The sequence below is a fragment of the Pelmatolapia mariae genome, linkage group LG1 (genome assembly GCF_036321145.2).
Source record: "Pelmatolapia mariae isolate MD_Pm_ZW linkage group LG1, Pm_UMD_F_2, whole genome shotgun sequence".
Lineage (NCBI taxonomy): Eukaryota > Metazoa > Chordata > Actinopteri > Cichliformes > Cichlidae > Pelmatolapia > Pelmatolapia mariae.
In genome coordinates, this window is record NC_086227.1 from 12145986 (window position 1) to 12163940 (window position 17955).

General features: G+C 44.3%; 1 protein-coding gene across 10 annotated transcripts in view; it reads right to left on the bottom strand.

Annotated features, from left to right (window-relative positions):
- tle3b (TLE family member 3, transcriptional corepressor b) overlaps positions 1-17955 on the bottom strand; it is a 28800-nt gene that overhangs the window by 3670 nt on the left and 7175 nt on the right. Inside the window, exons 6-20 of one of the 10 annotated variants that reach the window (XM_063472309.1) lie at positions 14877-14939; positions 14072-14146; positions 11354-11392; positions 8989-9194; positions 8447-8504; positions 5935-6057; positions 5425-5475; positions 4861-5016; positions 3831-3966; positions 3015-3187; positions 2346-2422; positions 1977-2226; positions 844-1091; positions 559-706; positions 228-378 (exon numbers count right to left, since the gene is read on the bottom strand). In XM_063472309.1, coding sequence (XP_063328379.1) covers positions 228-378; positions 559-706; positions 844-1091; positions 1977-2226; positions 2346-2422; positions 3015-3187; positions 3831-3966; positions 4861-5016; positions 5425-5475; positions 5935-6057; positions 8447-8504; positions 8989-9194; positions 11354-11392; positions 14072-14146; positions 14877-14939 — 1954 coding nt within the window. Of the gene's footprint in view, positions 1-227; positions 379-558; positions 707-843; positions 1092-1976; positions 2227-2345; positions 2423-3014; positions 3188-3830; positions 3967-4860; positions 5017-5424; positions 5476-5934; positions 6058-8446; positions 8505-8988; positions 9195-11353; positions 11393-14041; positions 14147-14876; positions 14940-17955 lie in introns of all 10 variants that reach the window. The other 9 variants (XM_063472327.1, XM_063472299.1, XM_063472381.1 and 6 more) reach the window with 9 other exon arrangements.

The following is a 17955-nucleotide window of genomic DNA, read 5'->3' on the forward strand; positions in this document are numbered from 1 at the left end:
GTTCTGTTACACGTAGTGAAGCATTGTTGTCATCAGCTCGAGTAACACACAACTTCATGTACATCCCTCATTTGGTCGTGCTGTCCTTCGTGTGGGAGTATAGAATTCATGCCAAAATCTGGCACCACTCAAACATTAAACACTATAATTGCCAGATAAAAGTGAAATGAAACTTTCTTGCTCACAGGTCTGTAATATATAAACGCAGCTCTTCCTCTGGTACTTACCACAGTAGGCGAACTTGAGTGAAAGAACGCAGCTTTCGTGCAGGTGCAGCTGGTACTTGTCAGGCTTGGTGTGGTGGAGCACCTCCACGTTGCTGCTCTCCATACCCACGGCCAGCCATTCCCCAGTGGGACAGTAGCCCAATGAGAAGATCTGCAACAAGCACAGAGCAGGATCAGCAACAACATCAAAGCAGCCAAGAATCTCCTAACCAGAGTCATTAAAACAACCCTTAACTGCTACTTCTAAACTGAACTCCTAAGACATGTCAGAAAGGTTACTCAGTACCATAACTGGATGAACAGCAAAGTTTTTTTCCCCGCTTTTTGTTACCTGTGAGGTAAAGTCATGCTGCTGGAGCTGTCGCCCTTCCCTCAAATCCCAGGAGCGGACTGTGTTATCGAGTCCTCCGGTCCACAGTTTGGTCCCGTCGTGGGAGATGTCGATACAGCTGGCTCCATCCGTGTGGCCCTGGAACTGCCTGGAACAACAAGATGCCAAAAATTAGACAAGGAACAAAGAAAGTTCTCCATGCAGGTGTCTTATGTTGACGGTTGGCCGTTTTGTTTAATGCAGTGAGCATTGTTTAAAACAAATCCCCTGCTCCAAAGCACTGACCTGACCAGGGTCTGGTTATGGAGGTCCCACACAGCGATGTTTCCATCGGAGCAGCAGGAAAAGCAGACCTTGGCGTCAGGGCTGATAGCCAGTGCGTAGCAAGCTGGGGCAGAGGAAGTGAGCTCAGCCTTTATGCGGGGCGTCTGTGAGGCCAGGTCCCAGATGGTCAGTGTGCTGGCCTCGCCACCCACTATTAGGGTGCGGCCATCAGGCAACAGCTTGCAGGAGCGGATGTAATTGTCTCTGTTCTGGAGCATAAACAAAGACAGGGTATCGCCCCAATCTTAATGACTGCATATAATCTGTGTTGTGTTTTTTTTTTTTCTACATGTGAAATATTGCATAATTAGTGATTTGAAGAAGACACTGTTACATTTCTGCTGAAAAACAAAGACATCAGCGACGCACATCGGTGTATTAATTTAAGGCTTCCTTTTCTTAAACTCAAAAGCAGCTTTTCTTTGACAAGTTTTCACACTGTAGCCAAATCTTGTTTCTGATACAGCGAATATGTGGATGTCAGCGTTAACAAGAGATACAGAAAGAACATGTGGGGCTGCAGCTGTTGGCCAGGCTCCGAGAAAGCAAGAAGACAGATCAATAGGACCGTGGGAGCTCTTGGTGGAATTAAAACAGCACCCTGATGACTTTATAAGACCCGATTGCACTCTGGACGAACCTTAAGGGTGTTGGAGGCCAGACGAGTGTAACTGCATGAAGCCACAGTATCAAAATGAGAAACGGGAGGCAGTTGGGAGGAAGTAATGAGCTGGGTAATGGCAGACAGGGTTGGCCAATCAGAACATCATTACTCAGCAGGCTTTTTTTTCCCCCTGCCCCCCCTCCCCTCACCAAGGATTATTTCAGCACAGCAGTGAGACACTATGCTGAATTATTCACATCTGTGTCTGCTGGGATCAGGAGGAAAGCTACTTGGGGATGTGGGGTCAGGCTACATTTGATGCTCAAGAAAACTCTTAATGAAGTGACCAATCACACAGACTTCATGAAACATGAATGCATTATGTCTCTGCTCTGGTTGGAAGCCTTACAACAGCTAGTCTAATGGCACGCATCTAAATCACATTTCACACTTTCTCCTCCTGAGACTTCTAACGAAATAACAAAGTTACCAGGCAGTCGAGTTGGGACACTGGGCTCTTGCTGCCTGGCTGGCTGATGTCCCAGATCTTGACACAACCCTTGCCGCCAGTGTAGACGTGACGTGTGGGATTGCTGATGGTGACGGCGCACACGACTTCCCCGTGGCTGAGTGTGTTGATCTGGCGAGCGTGCCGTGGGATGCCTGGCCCTATCAGTGCATCTGGAGGGAAGGGCACGGGCTGCATCTGACCATCTGCACTTACGTGAAAAGAATAGGCTCTGCAGAACAGAGAGGGAGGGGAAAGCTCATCAGAAGTTCAAGCAATCCATTAAATACAAATCTAGTTTAAACACAAAACCTTTGGGTTGTAAGTAAGAAAGAAAAATTAAATACTCACGGTTTTCCTCCAGAAATGGAAGTGAGGCTGGCTGGCAGCCCAGGGGCTCTCATGTGAGGATGTGGGTCGAAGCCCGCCTGCATGAGCAAAACGGCGGAACAGTTAGCAAACAACCTGCAAAGATAAATCAGGCTAAGCTAACATTCGGATTGCAGCCTTGCTTTAGGTGCTTACGCCTCGGGGAACCCTTGTACCATTGTTTCCAGGCAAATCCCTTGAAAGGCACAGACTGAGCTTCACTGCATACAGAGGAGCTTTGCACAAGGCTATAACATCCCACATGCTAATGCTAATGAAGGCCTGAGAGATTTTCAAACATGGAGATGCATTTGAGACCAAGATTTATTTATTTTTCTTTAGTCTTTAGAATGCTAACTAGCCAACATCAAAGTAAAGGAGCTGGGCCGTCTTTCTACTTTCTCATTATGTACACACAACAAGCTGCAGCCAGCCAAGCAGAAATATTCACAATGAGTTATGGAAATGCAGAAGGAGTGCTCAAGTTTCTCAAAGTCATTTTGCAAACACAACCTACTGTAGCGGCGGATAATAAATACAGCTGTTCGCGAGGGCTGCCGTTATCTAACGGGCAAATCATTATTTATTCAGATGTGTGTGATAAATCCTCATTTTCACTAATAAATGCTTTATAGAAGCTGGAATAGTTACAATTGGCGAGCGTCCGTAGGCGGCGGCGGCTGCAGCGCTCATCTGTGGGGAAATGAGACCCGGATACACGCCAGGACTCGTCAGGGATCCGTTCATCTCGTGATGACCCATCATGGCAAAGGGAGTGGCATAAGAACCGGCGATGGACAGGGGGGTACGCAGGGCTGGTGCGGCTGACGGAGAGAAAATTAAAAAACAGATTTATAAAAACCTCATAGAAGAAAGAATCATTCATTCTGTTAGGTGTCAAACAATCATTTGTTATAGTGAGCACAGGGTTGCACTGAAAATTGCGTTACATGGTTAGGGTTAGGAATTGGGAGCAGCTTTGGGTGAGGTGTTTTTGTCAAATTTTAAAATGAACTTTAAATGTGAAGGAGATTTTTTTTCCCCTGGCCCAATAAGACCCCAGTCAAATTCAGTTGAAATTCAAATTCTTAATTGTTATGGTGGTTGGTGCAGGGAACTACACATTTTTCCTAACAACCAGTCAGTGCTGGCTTGTCTATGGGCCTGTATGACTGGATGTGACATTTGGATGTGACACAACGTTAATGTAGAACAGGAGAAACAAATGAAGAGGAACTTGTTACGATTCTACAAATATCTTGCTTCTCATCACAAGATCAGACACTTACAGCAGTAAAGCAAAAAGCAGACCAGTTCTGGTGATTTAGCATTAATTTGTTTTTGTTTTTTTAAAAAAGATTTGATTATAGAAAAACAAAACCAACCCCCCCCCCCCAAAAAAAAACAAAAAACAAAAACAAAACAAAACAAAACAAAAAAAAAAAAAAGTATCTTGCAGATACTCACCCAATGCCTCCATGCCGGGCGGTTTGCCCATCGTTAGAGGCCGCAGTCCTGGAGTGGTGCTTGTTCCAGGTGTCGGCGCCTCGTTCCTCGGTGTAGGCGTGTTTGACTTCAAGCTTGGCGTAGATGACTTGTCGTTCTAAAAAACAGAGATAGTCTTCAACTTTTAACCTCAGTGTGATTTGGATCCTATTACTGAAAGTTGTAAGTTTACATGTGCGTGCACGTACACTTGGGCACACACACAACAGCATCCATACCAGAGTTCAAAATCCCCCACAGAGTCAAAAATACCCTCACTGGCAGGAAAATCCAGAGTGACAATCTGAGTGGACGGCTTGAGGTAATCCAATCTAACACTGACACTTCCATTACAGCCATGGCATGTGTTTGTGTGTTTGGGGGTACGGGTATAAACCTTTGCTTAGAAGTCAAGCTTATTAGGAGTGGCTAGACATTCAAGATGGTGTCCCAAACACCTCTTATAATTAATCCAAATCCTTCAATGTTTGGCAAATGGGAGGCTGAAGAAGTGGGGGTTTAGCCTAGTGACATTATAGGTGGAGAGAGATGATGTGGATTATAAAGCTATCCTAATCCTTAGCTTTACAAAAAACATCTCACTAACATAGCCGTGTCAGTGAACACTTCAGTATTAGAGAAAGTGGGAGTTGGAAGGAGAGAAGATGAGTTGCAGCATAAAAAGACAGAGACAGCAGTTCCCCCGCTGCTGTGTCTCTGGGTTATTTACAGCCTGAGGCCGAGGGAGAAATGACCATTTATTGGGTAAGCCATAAAGGAGATTGAGAGGGCTGAGCCATAGGGTTTGATTTCCTGAGAGTGCATCTACCCTCTGCCCTCGCAAGCCCCGCATAGCAGCTAACTGCTAAGCCTGCGTATTAGTCTTTCACACAGACATCCACTTCACTTGACAAATGCTCTTTAGTGTGTCAGTTCAGCCTCCCCTGCCCTTCCACTGTAACCTCCTTATTTCAGCTTCTCTCTAGTCTTGCAGCGTGTCCCTGACACTCACATGGGCGTGGTCCTTAGCTTTAGAGGACGGCGTGCTGCCCGAAGAGGCGACAGAGGCGGGGCTGTTGGGGGCAGCATCTTTCTTCAGGACTCGTGATTTATCCAGCCCGTTTTCAGGAGGGGAGTGAGCGGGGCTAACTCGAGGGGTGGCCGGATCCTACAGAGTTAAATGAGACAGACAGAGAGCGAGACTGAGCAAACAGACTGGAGGAAAGCCACTGGCATGTACATGTAGGTCAAACAAACCGGGGCCTCATGTGCAAACACAGATAAATATACTCATGCACGTTCACATTCTCCTTCTCACACACACATGCACGCACTTCTCATTCACCTGTCACCCCCTTTTTCTTTGTATTCTTTGTCGCACTTTCTGCATGAGTGGCAAAAGAAATACAGCAAGTAAACACACACTCATCGCACACAACCAATATTTTGACAGACTTTTTGGCAACGCGGAAAGGTGTTGAGGCTTCGGCAGACAAAAGAGAGCTGTGTTTAGTTTTGTGTGCAGCCTTCACACTGAAAAATGTGACTGAGCAGCTCAGTTTAATTGCAGTCTTACCTCATTGGATACATCCACCACCAAGTCATCACTTTTGTCTCCATCACTGTCCTGAAATGACGGAGTAACGGGTTAGCTCACTGGGACGGCTAAAATTACAGCATAAACCAAAGCGGTCCACATTTTTGACCAGACCAGATGTGAAGACTGAGAATGAATGAGCTACAGGATTATTTGCTGCACACAGAGAGAAGTTCAAAATGCTAAATGTAACACTTTGCCACAGTTTCTAATATTTACATTTTCAATGAAGTGTCTTTGGGAGAACTTTGCAACCTGGCATTAATTTTAAGTAATATGAAGATAAGTCTGTGGATAGAAACAATATGCACATAATAAACTTTGCATTTAGTGTGAAGTAAGTTTCATTACTAAGCTAACTGAATAAACTCAGGTATACCCTTTCAGGAAAACAGCAATTAGCAATTGAAAGGTAAATTTTGAAATGAAACAGGCTACAAACATCATTATTTTCTGTGATATTCGGACGGAAAGTAAACAAACACTCACATATCTGCTCATGCTGTCTTTGTCGTCCACTTTGCGTTTCTTGGACTCGAGACCATAGTCTGATGAGCTGCGGTGCTTCTCGCTGGCTGCCCGCAGGCTGTCTGATGGCGAAACTGAGTTATTCTGCCAACAAGAACATGCAGACAGACCACATCAGTCTCCAGTTCCCTTTTAGTCTCTTTAAAACAATAAATATCCTGAACTATATGTGCTTAGAGAGCTATGAGGAGATTACGGTGTGTTGCATTGTGTAGAATTGCATTTTAACAAATGTCTGAAACAAACTCATCTTGTAGCACTTTAAGCTGCTGTCTTGGCAACCCAATATTGCAAATGAATGGAGTTATCTGTTGAGTGGAGCCTGTGATGTAGAGCGAACTCTTTTCTGCCAGATTGTGCCCTTCAGCAAAGTCACTGTTTTGTAGTTTAAATGCAGCAGGTGACAAACCTTGATGAGAGGCGCATGCTACCGAGCAGTGTGTTTTCACCCAGAGAGGACTCTAGTGCCCTTTCCTTTGTCAGACCAGTAACACTATTGGGTGCAAAGCTAACTGGACAACAGTCCTAGACTGAGGAAACAGCTAACGCATAAACACAGAGAACACCAATGGGAGACTGGTACACAAGGTGATGAGAGACGATTGAGTAGAGGCAAAGAGGAAAAAAAAAATTGAAGCATGCACATGCACACACACAAGAAAGCCAGAAACACGCTACCAACTCAAACTCAACAGGCCACATTCATAACAGTACTGCCTAACAGTAAGTACATGCAAATAAAAACAAAACTGACCACAAAAACCAAGTCTAAGGCTGCTGCTCCTGTGTGTGTGCTTATCTGAGTAATGTGACAGGTCACAGCAAAAAAAAAAAAAACACTGACTGTAAAGTTCATGAAAATGAACTAGAATTTTTTTTTAAAAAAAAGAGGAAGCAAAGAAAGAGGCCACTAAGGGAACCTGGACCAGACAGCAAAGTGAAAGAGGGTGCTGCCAGCAGAGAAAAGAGCCATGAAAGAGGCAGAGTGAGAAAATGAAGGGGGAAAGGAAGAAAAAAAAACACAGAAAAGAAAATGAAGGCAGACAAGAGAGCAAAACAGGAAAGGAACTTGGCAAGCAATGAGAGCATAGCAGTGTGGCAATGAGTCCTCCCCACTAGTGGGAATGCTCGGACAGGCTGGCACTCTCTCAGAAGCTGCAAACGGGGTTTTTGTAGTCTGGGCGCTGGTGTGGTGGGGTGGCACTGCCAAACAGGCCGAAAGGCAGGGGGGAGAAGGAGGGAGGAAGTGTAGGCGAGCACACCCTGAGGATAGCCCACACTGTTAGGTAGCTCAACAAATCCCTGCCTTCATCAGAGACAGAAAGGCCTGGTGAAAGAGGCAGTAGGGAGGTTTCTGACATATTGGCTGACTCAAAAAGAAAGAACAGCATAGAAAGGTAACAGCTTGAAAACTTAGTGAGATAAAAACCTCCTAAATTGAGGAGAGTGTGAGGAAAAAAAGTGTGCTGGAGGAGTTAATAACATACACTTCCACTACAGTTGCCCAACCATTTAAGCTAACCAAGCAGCTTTTGGCCTCCTCCTCAGGTTCAGCTACTGTTGTGGGAGAGTTTTAATCTGGTTTGGTGCAAAGACAGACCGATAAAAATCTACTGCAGCCTGTCTGTGTATCTGAGTCTGAAGCCTTTCAAGGATTGCTTAGACTCAATAACCCTGCACTTGCCTCCAACTCTGGTATCAGGTGACCTGACACAAAAGGACAGGAAGACTGTGTGCGCAAACTGGAAAAGAGAGGGAGAAGACTGTGGCGGGGAGATCAGGTAAGGTGGCGTTGGCAGCCGCTCGTCACCACATGAGAAGAGGGACGAGTTTGGGTTCCCTTCAGACATGAGTGGGCCCATTCAGGATGGTCAGTCAATGGGAACTCAATCTGGCCAAGCAGATCCAACAGAGCGTTGCACTCTGGCTAACTGAGAGCTTTAAGCTAGTCCAATAAACAAGGACCTTAACATGAGAAGGAAGCGAGACGGTGACGGCGAGAGACTGGAGGGTGAATCAAAAAAGTGCTGGAAAGGAATGAATGACTAAGATAAGAATACAGAGCAGGAAAATAATAGAATTAGCAAAAGAAAAGGAGACAGGTAGATAAGAGGGGATGTAAAGAGCCAGGTACTGGACACATGCAACCAGTAAATCCTTTAAGGTGGTTAGGGATGAAGAGAAGGAGAGTCAAAGTCGCTTTTAATTGTGCTGAAATTAAAGGAGGTAGCTGACTACTAATCCTTGCCCAGTGATTGGAGTCATTTTCCACCTGGATTAGATGGCACTGGCTTATTTGGCCAGACGTCATTATTTGATTCAGTCAGCTTATACCCCTGTGACTACAGCAGTGTGTGTGTGTGCCCGCACATGAGTTTCTATTGAACAAAGGGCTGTCGTCTATGTAAAGACACCTAATCACCAAACACAGTGAGCAAGAGAGCGACACACAGGAGACGGAGAGTCAACGTACCGTGCTCGACTCGCGTTCTTTCAGAGGAATGGCCAGGGGCGAGTGAAAAGATGAGGGGCCAGGAGAGAGAAAAGCAAAACACAAATTAGTATGGGTGTCACCAGGATTACTCATATCAGCAACTCAGCAGTATTGATTTTGATACCACTTGGAAGACACGTTTAATTTTCATATTTAAGATCAACAATTATTAACCCGATACCTCAATTGCTGATATGTTAATGGCTTTTAATGCCTTAATACTAATGGTAAAGGAATGATTACAACTTATAAAAATAATTGGCTCTTTGTTGTCTGTGTCAGAATAAACTATTTTCATGCTGACATATCATGGGTTTGACAAGGAAATTGTATAAAATCTTATATAAAAAAAATTTCGTCACATCCATTTGGTACAAAAACATTTAAAAACCTATGTTGATGTGTTTCACTGATAAATATATTTGGCTGGAGAAAGCAGTGCTTGGCAGCTACAGTTAGCCATCATCCCTAAAATGCCATAGGCAGCGTGTTTGTTTGTGTGTGGCAGGCTTTGCTCCTCACCTCGGTGCTCCAGGTCGTGGTGGTTCTTCTCATCCTTCACAGGCAGGTGGGCTTGGCTGCCAAGAGCGCCCAGAGCCAGCAGGCCGGAGCCAGCGCCCGTCACGGGGGGGATGCCGGGCGGCTGCAGGCCTGAAGGGTGAGGGGGCAGTTGGACCGGGGGACCGTGGGCAGCGTGAGAGAGGTGCTGAGCCTGAAGCTGCTGCTGCTGCAAACAAACGCAGAGAGACGGGAGACACAACAGAGGACAAGTGGGTCGGCTGGGAAGTGGATCCATGAATGAACACACTCTGCTGCATTAGAGCTGGCTTTGACGACATTCAGTTGAAAGCCAAACCATTTATGCGTAATAGCTGCCTGCAAGTCTCCGCCAACATGTGGATCCAGCTCCACCAGGAAATAGTGTGAAATACCAATCACTACTTCCCAGAAAAACAGACAGGAGTTTGAGTATAAAGATATTCAATTTAAATTCCTATTAAAGAAAGCAAATCAGAACAAGGAGGAGCTGCAGCCACATGATATTTACCATTTGAGGCTTGAGCAACACTTGAATTACAAACTGCCCCAAAAAGGCCGTTTCAGCAGCGATGTAAAAGTTAGCAAACCTGTGCAGAGTTTGCACACAGATGACTCATAATGTTCCTCCTCTGAAAGGACCCCGACCTCACGTTTGTTCTACGCGTCTGGTTCTCTTTTTAAAAATCACGCTCTGCACTCATTACCACACTGATACGCTTATCACTGCAAGCTTTACAAATTGCTCATTGTTTGATGGTACGTGACCTTTATCTGACAACTGTGTTTGACTCAATAACGCGTCACCTGTGGTCGCCAAAAACGATACAACACTTTTGTTCACTCCCAAACCGCTGTGCTTCAATCATAGCTGGGACACTTTAAAAAAAAAAAAAAAAAAAAATCAATAGGTCTACACTTGAAAACCTCAAAACCTTTCAACACTCTGGAAAACCAAGCAAGCATGCACTCCTTCAGCAAAATGCTGTTAAGCAGAGACGGCGGAGAACACACACGCCTCCCATGAGGCCCTGAATGTCTGTGTGAGAGAGGCAACCAGAGAGGAGAGAGTAGATAGACAGGAGTTAAATAGCCACTCAGGCAAGAGGGAAGCAAGTGCTTTAAAACAAGGTTAAATAACACTTAGCACATCCATCAACTGCCTCTCCAAAAAGGGGGAAAAAAAAAAAAAAAAACCTAAAAAACATGATTGCTATTCTGCTTGCTAGACAGAACTTCAATAAGCTCATCCATACATTCATTACATAAAATGGAGAAACTAGACAAGGGTATATCTAGTGACTTCCCACATTTAAAGGCTTATTTAGCAATTGGCCATTATTCAGTCAGCTCATTATGTCGAGCTGGACCTGAAATCTTACAATGGATATAAGCAACTGAGGGGTGGCATTGTTAATCGATATTGTACTGCTTTGCCGAGCAGCCTATTTGTTGTGAAAAAAGGGGAAAAGCGAGAAGGGGGGGGAAAGGAAAAAAAAAACGAGAGAGAGAGAGGAAGGGGCAGCCAGAACAAGAAAAGGAGGGAGAGGCAGAATCAGAAAATAACAAGAGAATGAAAGAGAGTGAGCGAGGGATTGAGGCAGGGACGTCCCTATTGAGTGTGCCTAATGAGGAAAAGCGTGCAGGGATCATTATCAAGAAGCCTCATTAGCGAGCTATGGCTGAGGAGGAGGAGGAGAGACGAGGGAAGGGAGTCGTGAGGTGCAGAGAGCGAGAGAGAAGAGAGAAAAAAAGAGGGGGAAAAAAAATTTCAGAAAATAAATTGCCTCCAATTCAATATTCATGGATAAAGAGCTGGCTTCCTTTCACACTTATCTTTTTTCATTATGTGTAAATGCCGCAGCAGCTCAGGCAACTTCCACAGGAAACAGGCAATTAAAGTTAACTAGGCGAAGCTGGCTCCCTGCAGAACAGTACTGTCAGGTGGAACAAGCATCAACAGCACCAGCACAAACCAGCTGGCACCCTGGCTTAATAAGTCTGGCAATGATCGCCACATTACCCACTTATTCTGTGCTTTACAACAGTTTCGAGCTCATCGTATCTTCTTCGGTCGTCACAACAAAGACTCTAAGATTTGGATTACAACCTATGTTTGAAGCAGAATACAGCGGTGGAAGAACGGGGGTAACATTTCTGAGGTTAGTCGTCGAATAAAGAGATAACGTTCTGTCAAATGCACAACACCAGAGTCGGGCAGAGTAGAGGCCAAAAATAACCCGACACGCCCCAAGCTGTGCTTTGTCTCCAAAAGGCATCATTTCCCTTCACAAAAAACAGACATTTCATTGCAAGCTAATCATTCAAAACCCTCCTCTCAACACTGACCGTGAAGGCTGGGTAGACGCCACGAGGCGGGTGCAGGTGCTGGGTCAGAGGAGAGAGCAGAGATTCAGAGGTAGGGCTGCACCTGATGGCTATTTTCAATACAATCATTTATTTTTCCTCATTAAATCGACAAAAAGCCCCAAGTGATGAATTCAAATCGGATAAAGACATCACCGGCTTTTGTGAGATGTTAAGTCAAAGCATGTGTAAATTTGGACACTGTAGTCACACTATGTAAATGTAGACACTCTTACTCTGTAATAAAAGACATACGCATAGCCAAATAAAACATGCAAAGGAGAGGAGATCGCTGTTACTGGAGTGACAACAGCAAAACTTGACGCTGTGAAGGTTTATGTCGTGTTCCGCGGATTAGCATTTACATGATACGTGATAAGGAGCACATCGGCTGTAACTGACTTGTTAACCATTATCCCAACTACAATCTCGCCCTGTGTCGAATTCATGGAAATGAGGGTAGGAACATGGAAATGAGTCTGCACCTCTGACACTTGTCAAATCAGACTCAATCATACACTGCTTCTGGCCAAAAACTCATAAAACAGGGGAGAAACCAGTAGAGACCAGCCTTATGATGCTGTAAAAATTATGCAAATCTAATTATTTTTAGCCCTTTTATTTAGAAACAACTTTTAATAAACTACAATACCAAACCAGCTAGAAAATTGACCCATCAGCTGACCAACAGAAAAATGGACTGCTAATCATTTTTCCTAAGGCATAATTTTACCTAACAGATTTTTTTTTTTTTATGAGTGAGGCCCACACAGTTGAAAGAAAAACTGTTTTTGGCCTCAGTCACTAACAGCTATTAAGAGAGGGTGGGGTGGTTCTGTTACATACTCCATACATGTGCGTATGGATTCTTTACAGTAAATTACATGACAACCTGACAGTATAGCAGGTGGTCCCTGCAGGGCAAACCTCTAACTTATGCATGTCTCAAATGCACTTTCTGATCCAAGTGCAGGTGAACGCTCCCTGAGTTTGATGCTCCGAGTGTCTCTGAGGCTCTAATGTTGAGACACTAGAGCATCACTGCCTCACCCACCCTGTGGGGACATGGAGATTGATCACCTGCCATCTTTTCAACCCTATAATTAAGCCTGTTTTCCTGAGTGTATTATTGTGTGTGTGTGTGTTTCAGGCTAGCCCTGCCTATCTTTAATGAAGGCAGGGTCAACTCCTGTTGTGGAAAGGACTTCGTTGGGGGGGAAAAAAAAAAAAATAGAGGCGCAAATAGTGGGTAATTACCCTCGGGTCCTGGCTCATTGAGCTAAATCGAATTTTAAAATCTGCTGCTCAGTCGACAACCTCCTATCACTATGTAACCTGACTATCAAAACCAAATACACGTGTATGTTTTTAAGTAAAGCAAATGCAAGATCCGGGCAGTGCACAGGCTATATTTCAGAGTGGATTTTTTGGGGAAAGAGTTTCCCTGTACTGTCTGTTAGATTTAAACATCTGGGATTTTTATTTTATTTTTTTAAAGAAATAAGCTCCAACTGTTAAGTTAACCAATGTGATTTATTCGCCTACTGTTCATATTAAGAGCTTTACAAATAAACAATTTAGTTCTGCTTACTTTTTTAAAGAATTAAAAGCAAAACATTGTTGCAGCTTGTTCCAATCATTTGCTCCATTAAATATTGGATTGTAACAAATAACGCCTGAAATGAAAACTTTGAATTACGATGACAATAAATAAATAAACTTGTTGTACTTTTTTACCCACAGCAACAACAGAAATAGCTAATTTAAGCTTGTTAAATGATATGACTTAATTATAGAAGCCATGGCAACCATCAGGGAACAATGTAGTAAACAGTAGGGAGGAAAAAAAAAAAGGTGTTCCTGTTCTCCCTATTCTTCCACAACTGCCCAAACCTTTTATATACTACACCTTTCAAATGCTTAGTACCTGCTAAGTTCATGCTGCTGTAATCTCTGTTGTAATCACAATGCTTGTCCTGACCTGACCACTCTTAATTCCTCGAGCTATTGGGTCAGAGGTAGGGGTAAGCCTGTTGGCTGGGACCTTTTATCTAATTAAAGTGCAGCCAAAGTGAAATCTGAGAAACACCATTATCTGATCTCCCAGTCTGGACTGTGTTACTATATATCAGATGTTCTTTGACTCTGGCTGAGAGGAGGAAAATCAAAGCGGAGCTGCAACCTGGGTGCTGACGGGTCATGGTTAACCAGCAATCAGAAATTACAGCAAAAAAAAAAACAAACAAAAAAAAAAACGCCATACTGACAGCACATTGCAAACATTGTCAACTCAAATAAAAACATAATGAACCACTGGAGACCAGGGCAAGTCTGCACAAGTGAAGAGGACATGGTGTTACTAGTTTGTATTCAGTCTAAAAACTCAAATGCCACAGACGGGTGAAAGAAAATTGCTGCAGATTAATACGCTAAGCTACTTTTATCCCCTTTTCACCCCCATTTCTCCTGTGAATCTATTGCCCTTTTCCCCAGTTATTCTTGACATGCGACACTTCGGCCGAAGCTTAGAAAGGTCAAATACACCCGTGAGCGAAATGTAGCACGCTTCAATAGTCTACATGTCTCTATCTGAATGCTGGTCCTCCTTCATGTATGCAGTTTTGCCTCTGGCCTCAGGTCAAATGAAGGAAGAAGAGAGGATATACACACAGTCAGAGGCAGATTGGGAAGTCCACGTACCCCGATGATAGCATTCAGCTCAGTCATTGTCACCTGCTTGGCCCGTTCAACAGCCTGAGCCACCTGCTGTTGATGCTGCAGGACACATAAACAAAGATTAGATCACTGATGGAGAAGAATATTTCCCCGCCTGATGGTTCATCTAGACAAGTAGACACTTAAGCTTGGGGGGCCTCCATAATGCACGATAGTCATTTAATGGCACCTATCGTCAATAAAACAACACATCAATGTACTACATAGCACTCAACATAATAGGAGAATCTTCTATTAGGTAAAACAAGACATAAAAAAAAGACTCTGTATTATATGTGTTTTATGTATTATAGAAATGCAGGTCAGAGTGAATCAAAGGAACGCTGAAACTGAAATCTATTGTCTGGAGGTTTGCCGCTTGAGGCGTTTGAAGGTTTGCTTTCATTTCATTTCATTTCCTTGCGCATTAATTCTCATCTCAGTTTTCCAGGAAAGCCAGTTCCTTCAGAAGAACTGATTTATGTGTTTATGTTTGACTATTTGTTCATTGTTGACAGGATGAGCTCGAAAAGGGGCGATATTTTTAGAAGTGGTCAGTAGTTGTTTGAAGTTTGAGTCAAATACATTATTTAGTGGGCTAAAACTGTCAATTTAAAAAAAGAAGGGAAAAAAAAAAAGGTTTCCTCATTGTTATGTGCAGTGAATCATCTGTTGTTCCCCAGAGATTATCTGCACAATAGTCATCGTCACAACTACAGTAACAGCACAATGTGAAACAAATGAGTCTCAGTCTCATCCTTGAAATGCTGCTGGCTGGGTTGACACTCACCTCTTGTGACAAGAATGGCATGATCTGAGCCAGAATTGCATTGAGGCGCTTGGCAATCTCAGTCTGTAGGAGAAGAGACAAAAATGATTAGAATGACATCCTTCCAGCATACTGCATGCCTCAGACAACAGAATAGCCAATAAGATAGCACTAAATGTTGCAGCGTCCATCAGGACACACCATGTATTTCTTAACTAAACTGGGACCGCCTTAGAACAAATTTGCTTCCCCCTTTCTCCTGCCTCCATTAGGCTCAGGCCTTATTTCATTAAGGCCTGAAATATGCTAATACCATCTGGCTGGAGAAAGCCTAATGAGGTCCATACTTCATAATTACGGCCCATACAGAGGGGGGTAGGGCGTGCTGAAGCAGACAGGTTAACTCTGGCCCTATCTATCAGAGGCATCTTTGGTATCGACCACAGAATATTAGCTGGCAGAGTAAGCTGATACTGGAGGGCTCGCCATACATGGAGCACTTTACAGTGCTGCATTTGGTCAAATGGATATGCTGTGCTGCCCGCCTACCGCACTTGAAGGTCCCTAGACATTTTGCCCAAGCCCATTTCCTTTTTCTTTTTTTTTTTTTTGAATCTGCACTTTCCATAGAAAGAGATGAGGAAGATGCATAGGAGAGGAACACAAAAGTAGAAAGCAGAATAAAAGAGAAGTGGTGGAGTATGTGTGGGGGTGATGAATGGTGAAGTGAAACCCTCTGATGTGACACTAAGGTAATGTGGTTTGACTGGACCGGGGGAGGTGAACTAATTGATTCTGAGAGATTAGGGGTGGAGGCCCAGCAGGTGTGTGTGGGCTGAAGAGGTCCTTCCCGCCATTTTATACGATGCTGCACTTCACTCATTTTCTCCCTTAACCTTGTTTGACTGTGAAAGGGGGGAGGGAGGAGGTGCCAGTAGCTTTCTGCACAGCCTCTGTGTCACCCTTTTCATTCTGGAGGAGGGGGGAGAAACGGGAAAAGAGGGAGAGAAGAGGAGGAGAGAGACCTTTGCTGGCCTGTCAGGAATTATCTCACAACCCCCGTCTGACCTCAGACGCACTGTGCTTTCTCCCCTCCTTCCTCCTCCAAACGCTTCTTCGCACCCCTTCACGCTAATCTCCACTACTCTCTCTGCCCTCCCTCCTTCCTCTTCCTCTCTCATCTTCCCCCTCTTCTGTTGCTGGGGCAACACTATCTGGCACGGCTGATCGTTATGTAAATTGGGCTGGGGCTCTGACCAGAACAGCCTGTAAAATCATATTAGGCGCAGCACAGAGGCAGGTCATTAAATTGAATTTTCGGCCTGTCGATCTGATCAGCACGGGAAATTAATGAGGGATAACTGGGAGACTGGAAATGGGGGCGGTGATGGTGGTGGGGTTCTTCGGAGACTCATAAACCATCATCATTAGCGGAGGCTGGATACAATGACACATGGGTAGGGTGAGAGTGTTTCAGTATCACACCACTTCTCTGGAAATGGCTGCAAGGGGAGCAACATGGGGCCTGTAGAAACGACGGTGTGCTGATACACTCGGCTATTAGAGCAACCACCCTACAAACCCTCACTCACACAGAAAGGCATCCATTTGTTCGGTGCAAATCACCACTTCAGAGCCACCACTTTTAAGCCAAAAAATAAATAAATAAAATTCATTGAATTCAGGTGCACCTTTTCTTTTTTTGAGTAGTACTGTGCTAAAAAACACAGATTTCTCTCAACAATTCATTCTGAAACATGAGCTGAAGCACCAGGTGCTTTGAGAGCTGAGCTACTTAAATATTGCCAAAACCCATGGCTTCCTCTGAAATACACCCCCACCCCCACCCCTCGACTTTAAATATTACTTTGGAGCCAGGAAATAAAACAATGGAGCAGACTTCCTTTGCATCCATTTCTGTTGTACTTTCTGGGCCCCATTTATTGCAGTGTCACACAGGAGCGTCGATTTAAGAGATCATGAGGGCAAACATGGCTCACATGTCAACCTGTGACTGTAAACCCCTCAACCAAATCGCTGATGCTATCAGCTACATCTCATCCTTCCGTGCCGTATTTAGTCACTCAGCTCTGTTCAGACAGAGTTCATGTGTTAAGGAGAGCAAAACAGGCACATGGCATATCTGCACGTCTTTTTGACAGCCAGTCATTCTGAAGGGTTAAAATAAAAAAAAAACCCAACAACAACAAAAGAAAAACCTGCACACATTGATAACAAATCCAATGACTTGCAGCGCTCGTAACGACTCCCACTTTACTTTGCAGGCACTATTTTCCACAGTGCTTTTAGTGGCAGAGACGGGCACTGGAAAGAGTTTACTGTCACTTAAAGCCACTGAAAACAGAAGCCTTTGAGCCGGCAGAAGCTTTTCACTGCAGCTCCACAATTACAGGTACTCAGGGTTGTCTAGTAGCACCAGAGTTTGGAGAGGCTCTCTCTCTCTGTCTCCCTCCCTCTCTCTCTCTCCATTGCCTGCCCCCCCCTCCCCCGTCAATGGTGCGTTGAAAGCCATTTGGCTGTTTGTCGCTCCAGGCATTAGCCCCCGAGTGGAGAGCTGAGTCTCTGACGAGGATTCAATTGGCGAGGAAAACAAGTGGCATATGATGGTGGGGGGTGGGGGGCGCAGAGATGGCTGTTTGGGAATTATCTTCTCAGCCAGAGCAGAGAAAGAAAGAGGCACTTAGAGGTATCTTGTTCATTACAAATGCATGAAGAATATTTTGCATGTCATTCTATTTTGAGCTCACACACACACACACACACACAGTGACATCCTTTTCTGCAGGGGGAGCATATGGAAACAGGTTGTTTTCCAACAGATTACGTCTGATTTTGTTAACGCTCAAATCATCAAATACACAACATTTTTTTATGCTTCTTATTTCTGAATTATGTAGTTTACATGTACACACATATTCATGACAGGCCTGTCATCAGCTGGTTTGAGCGAGCGCGCGCACACACTAATTGTGTAAAACCTTTTCTTCCAGTCCTTCTAGCCTGGCTATCAAAATAAAGCAGGTCTCTCAGCCTCCGGTAACCTCGTCAAGCTCCCTTGAGACACACACAAACACACACA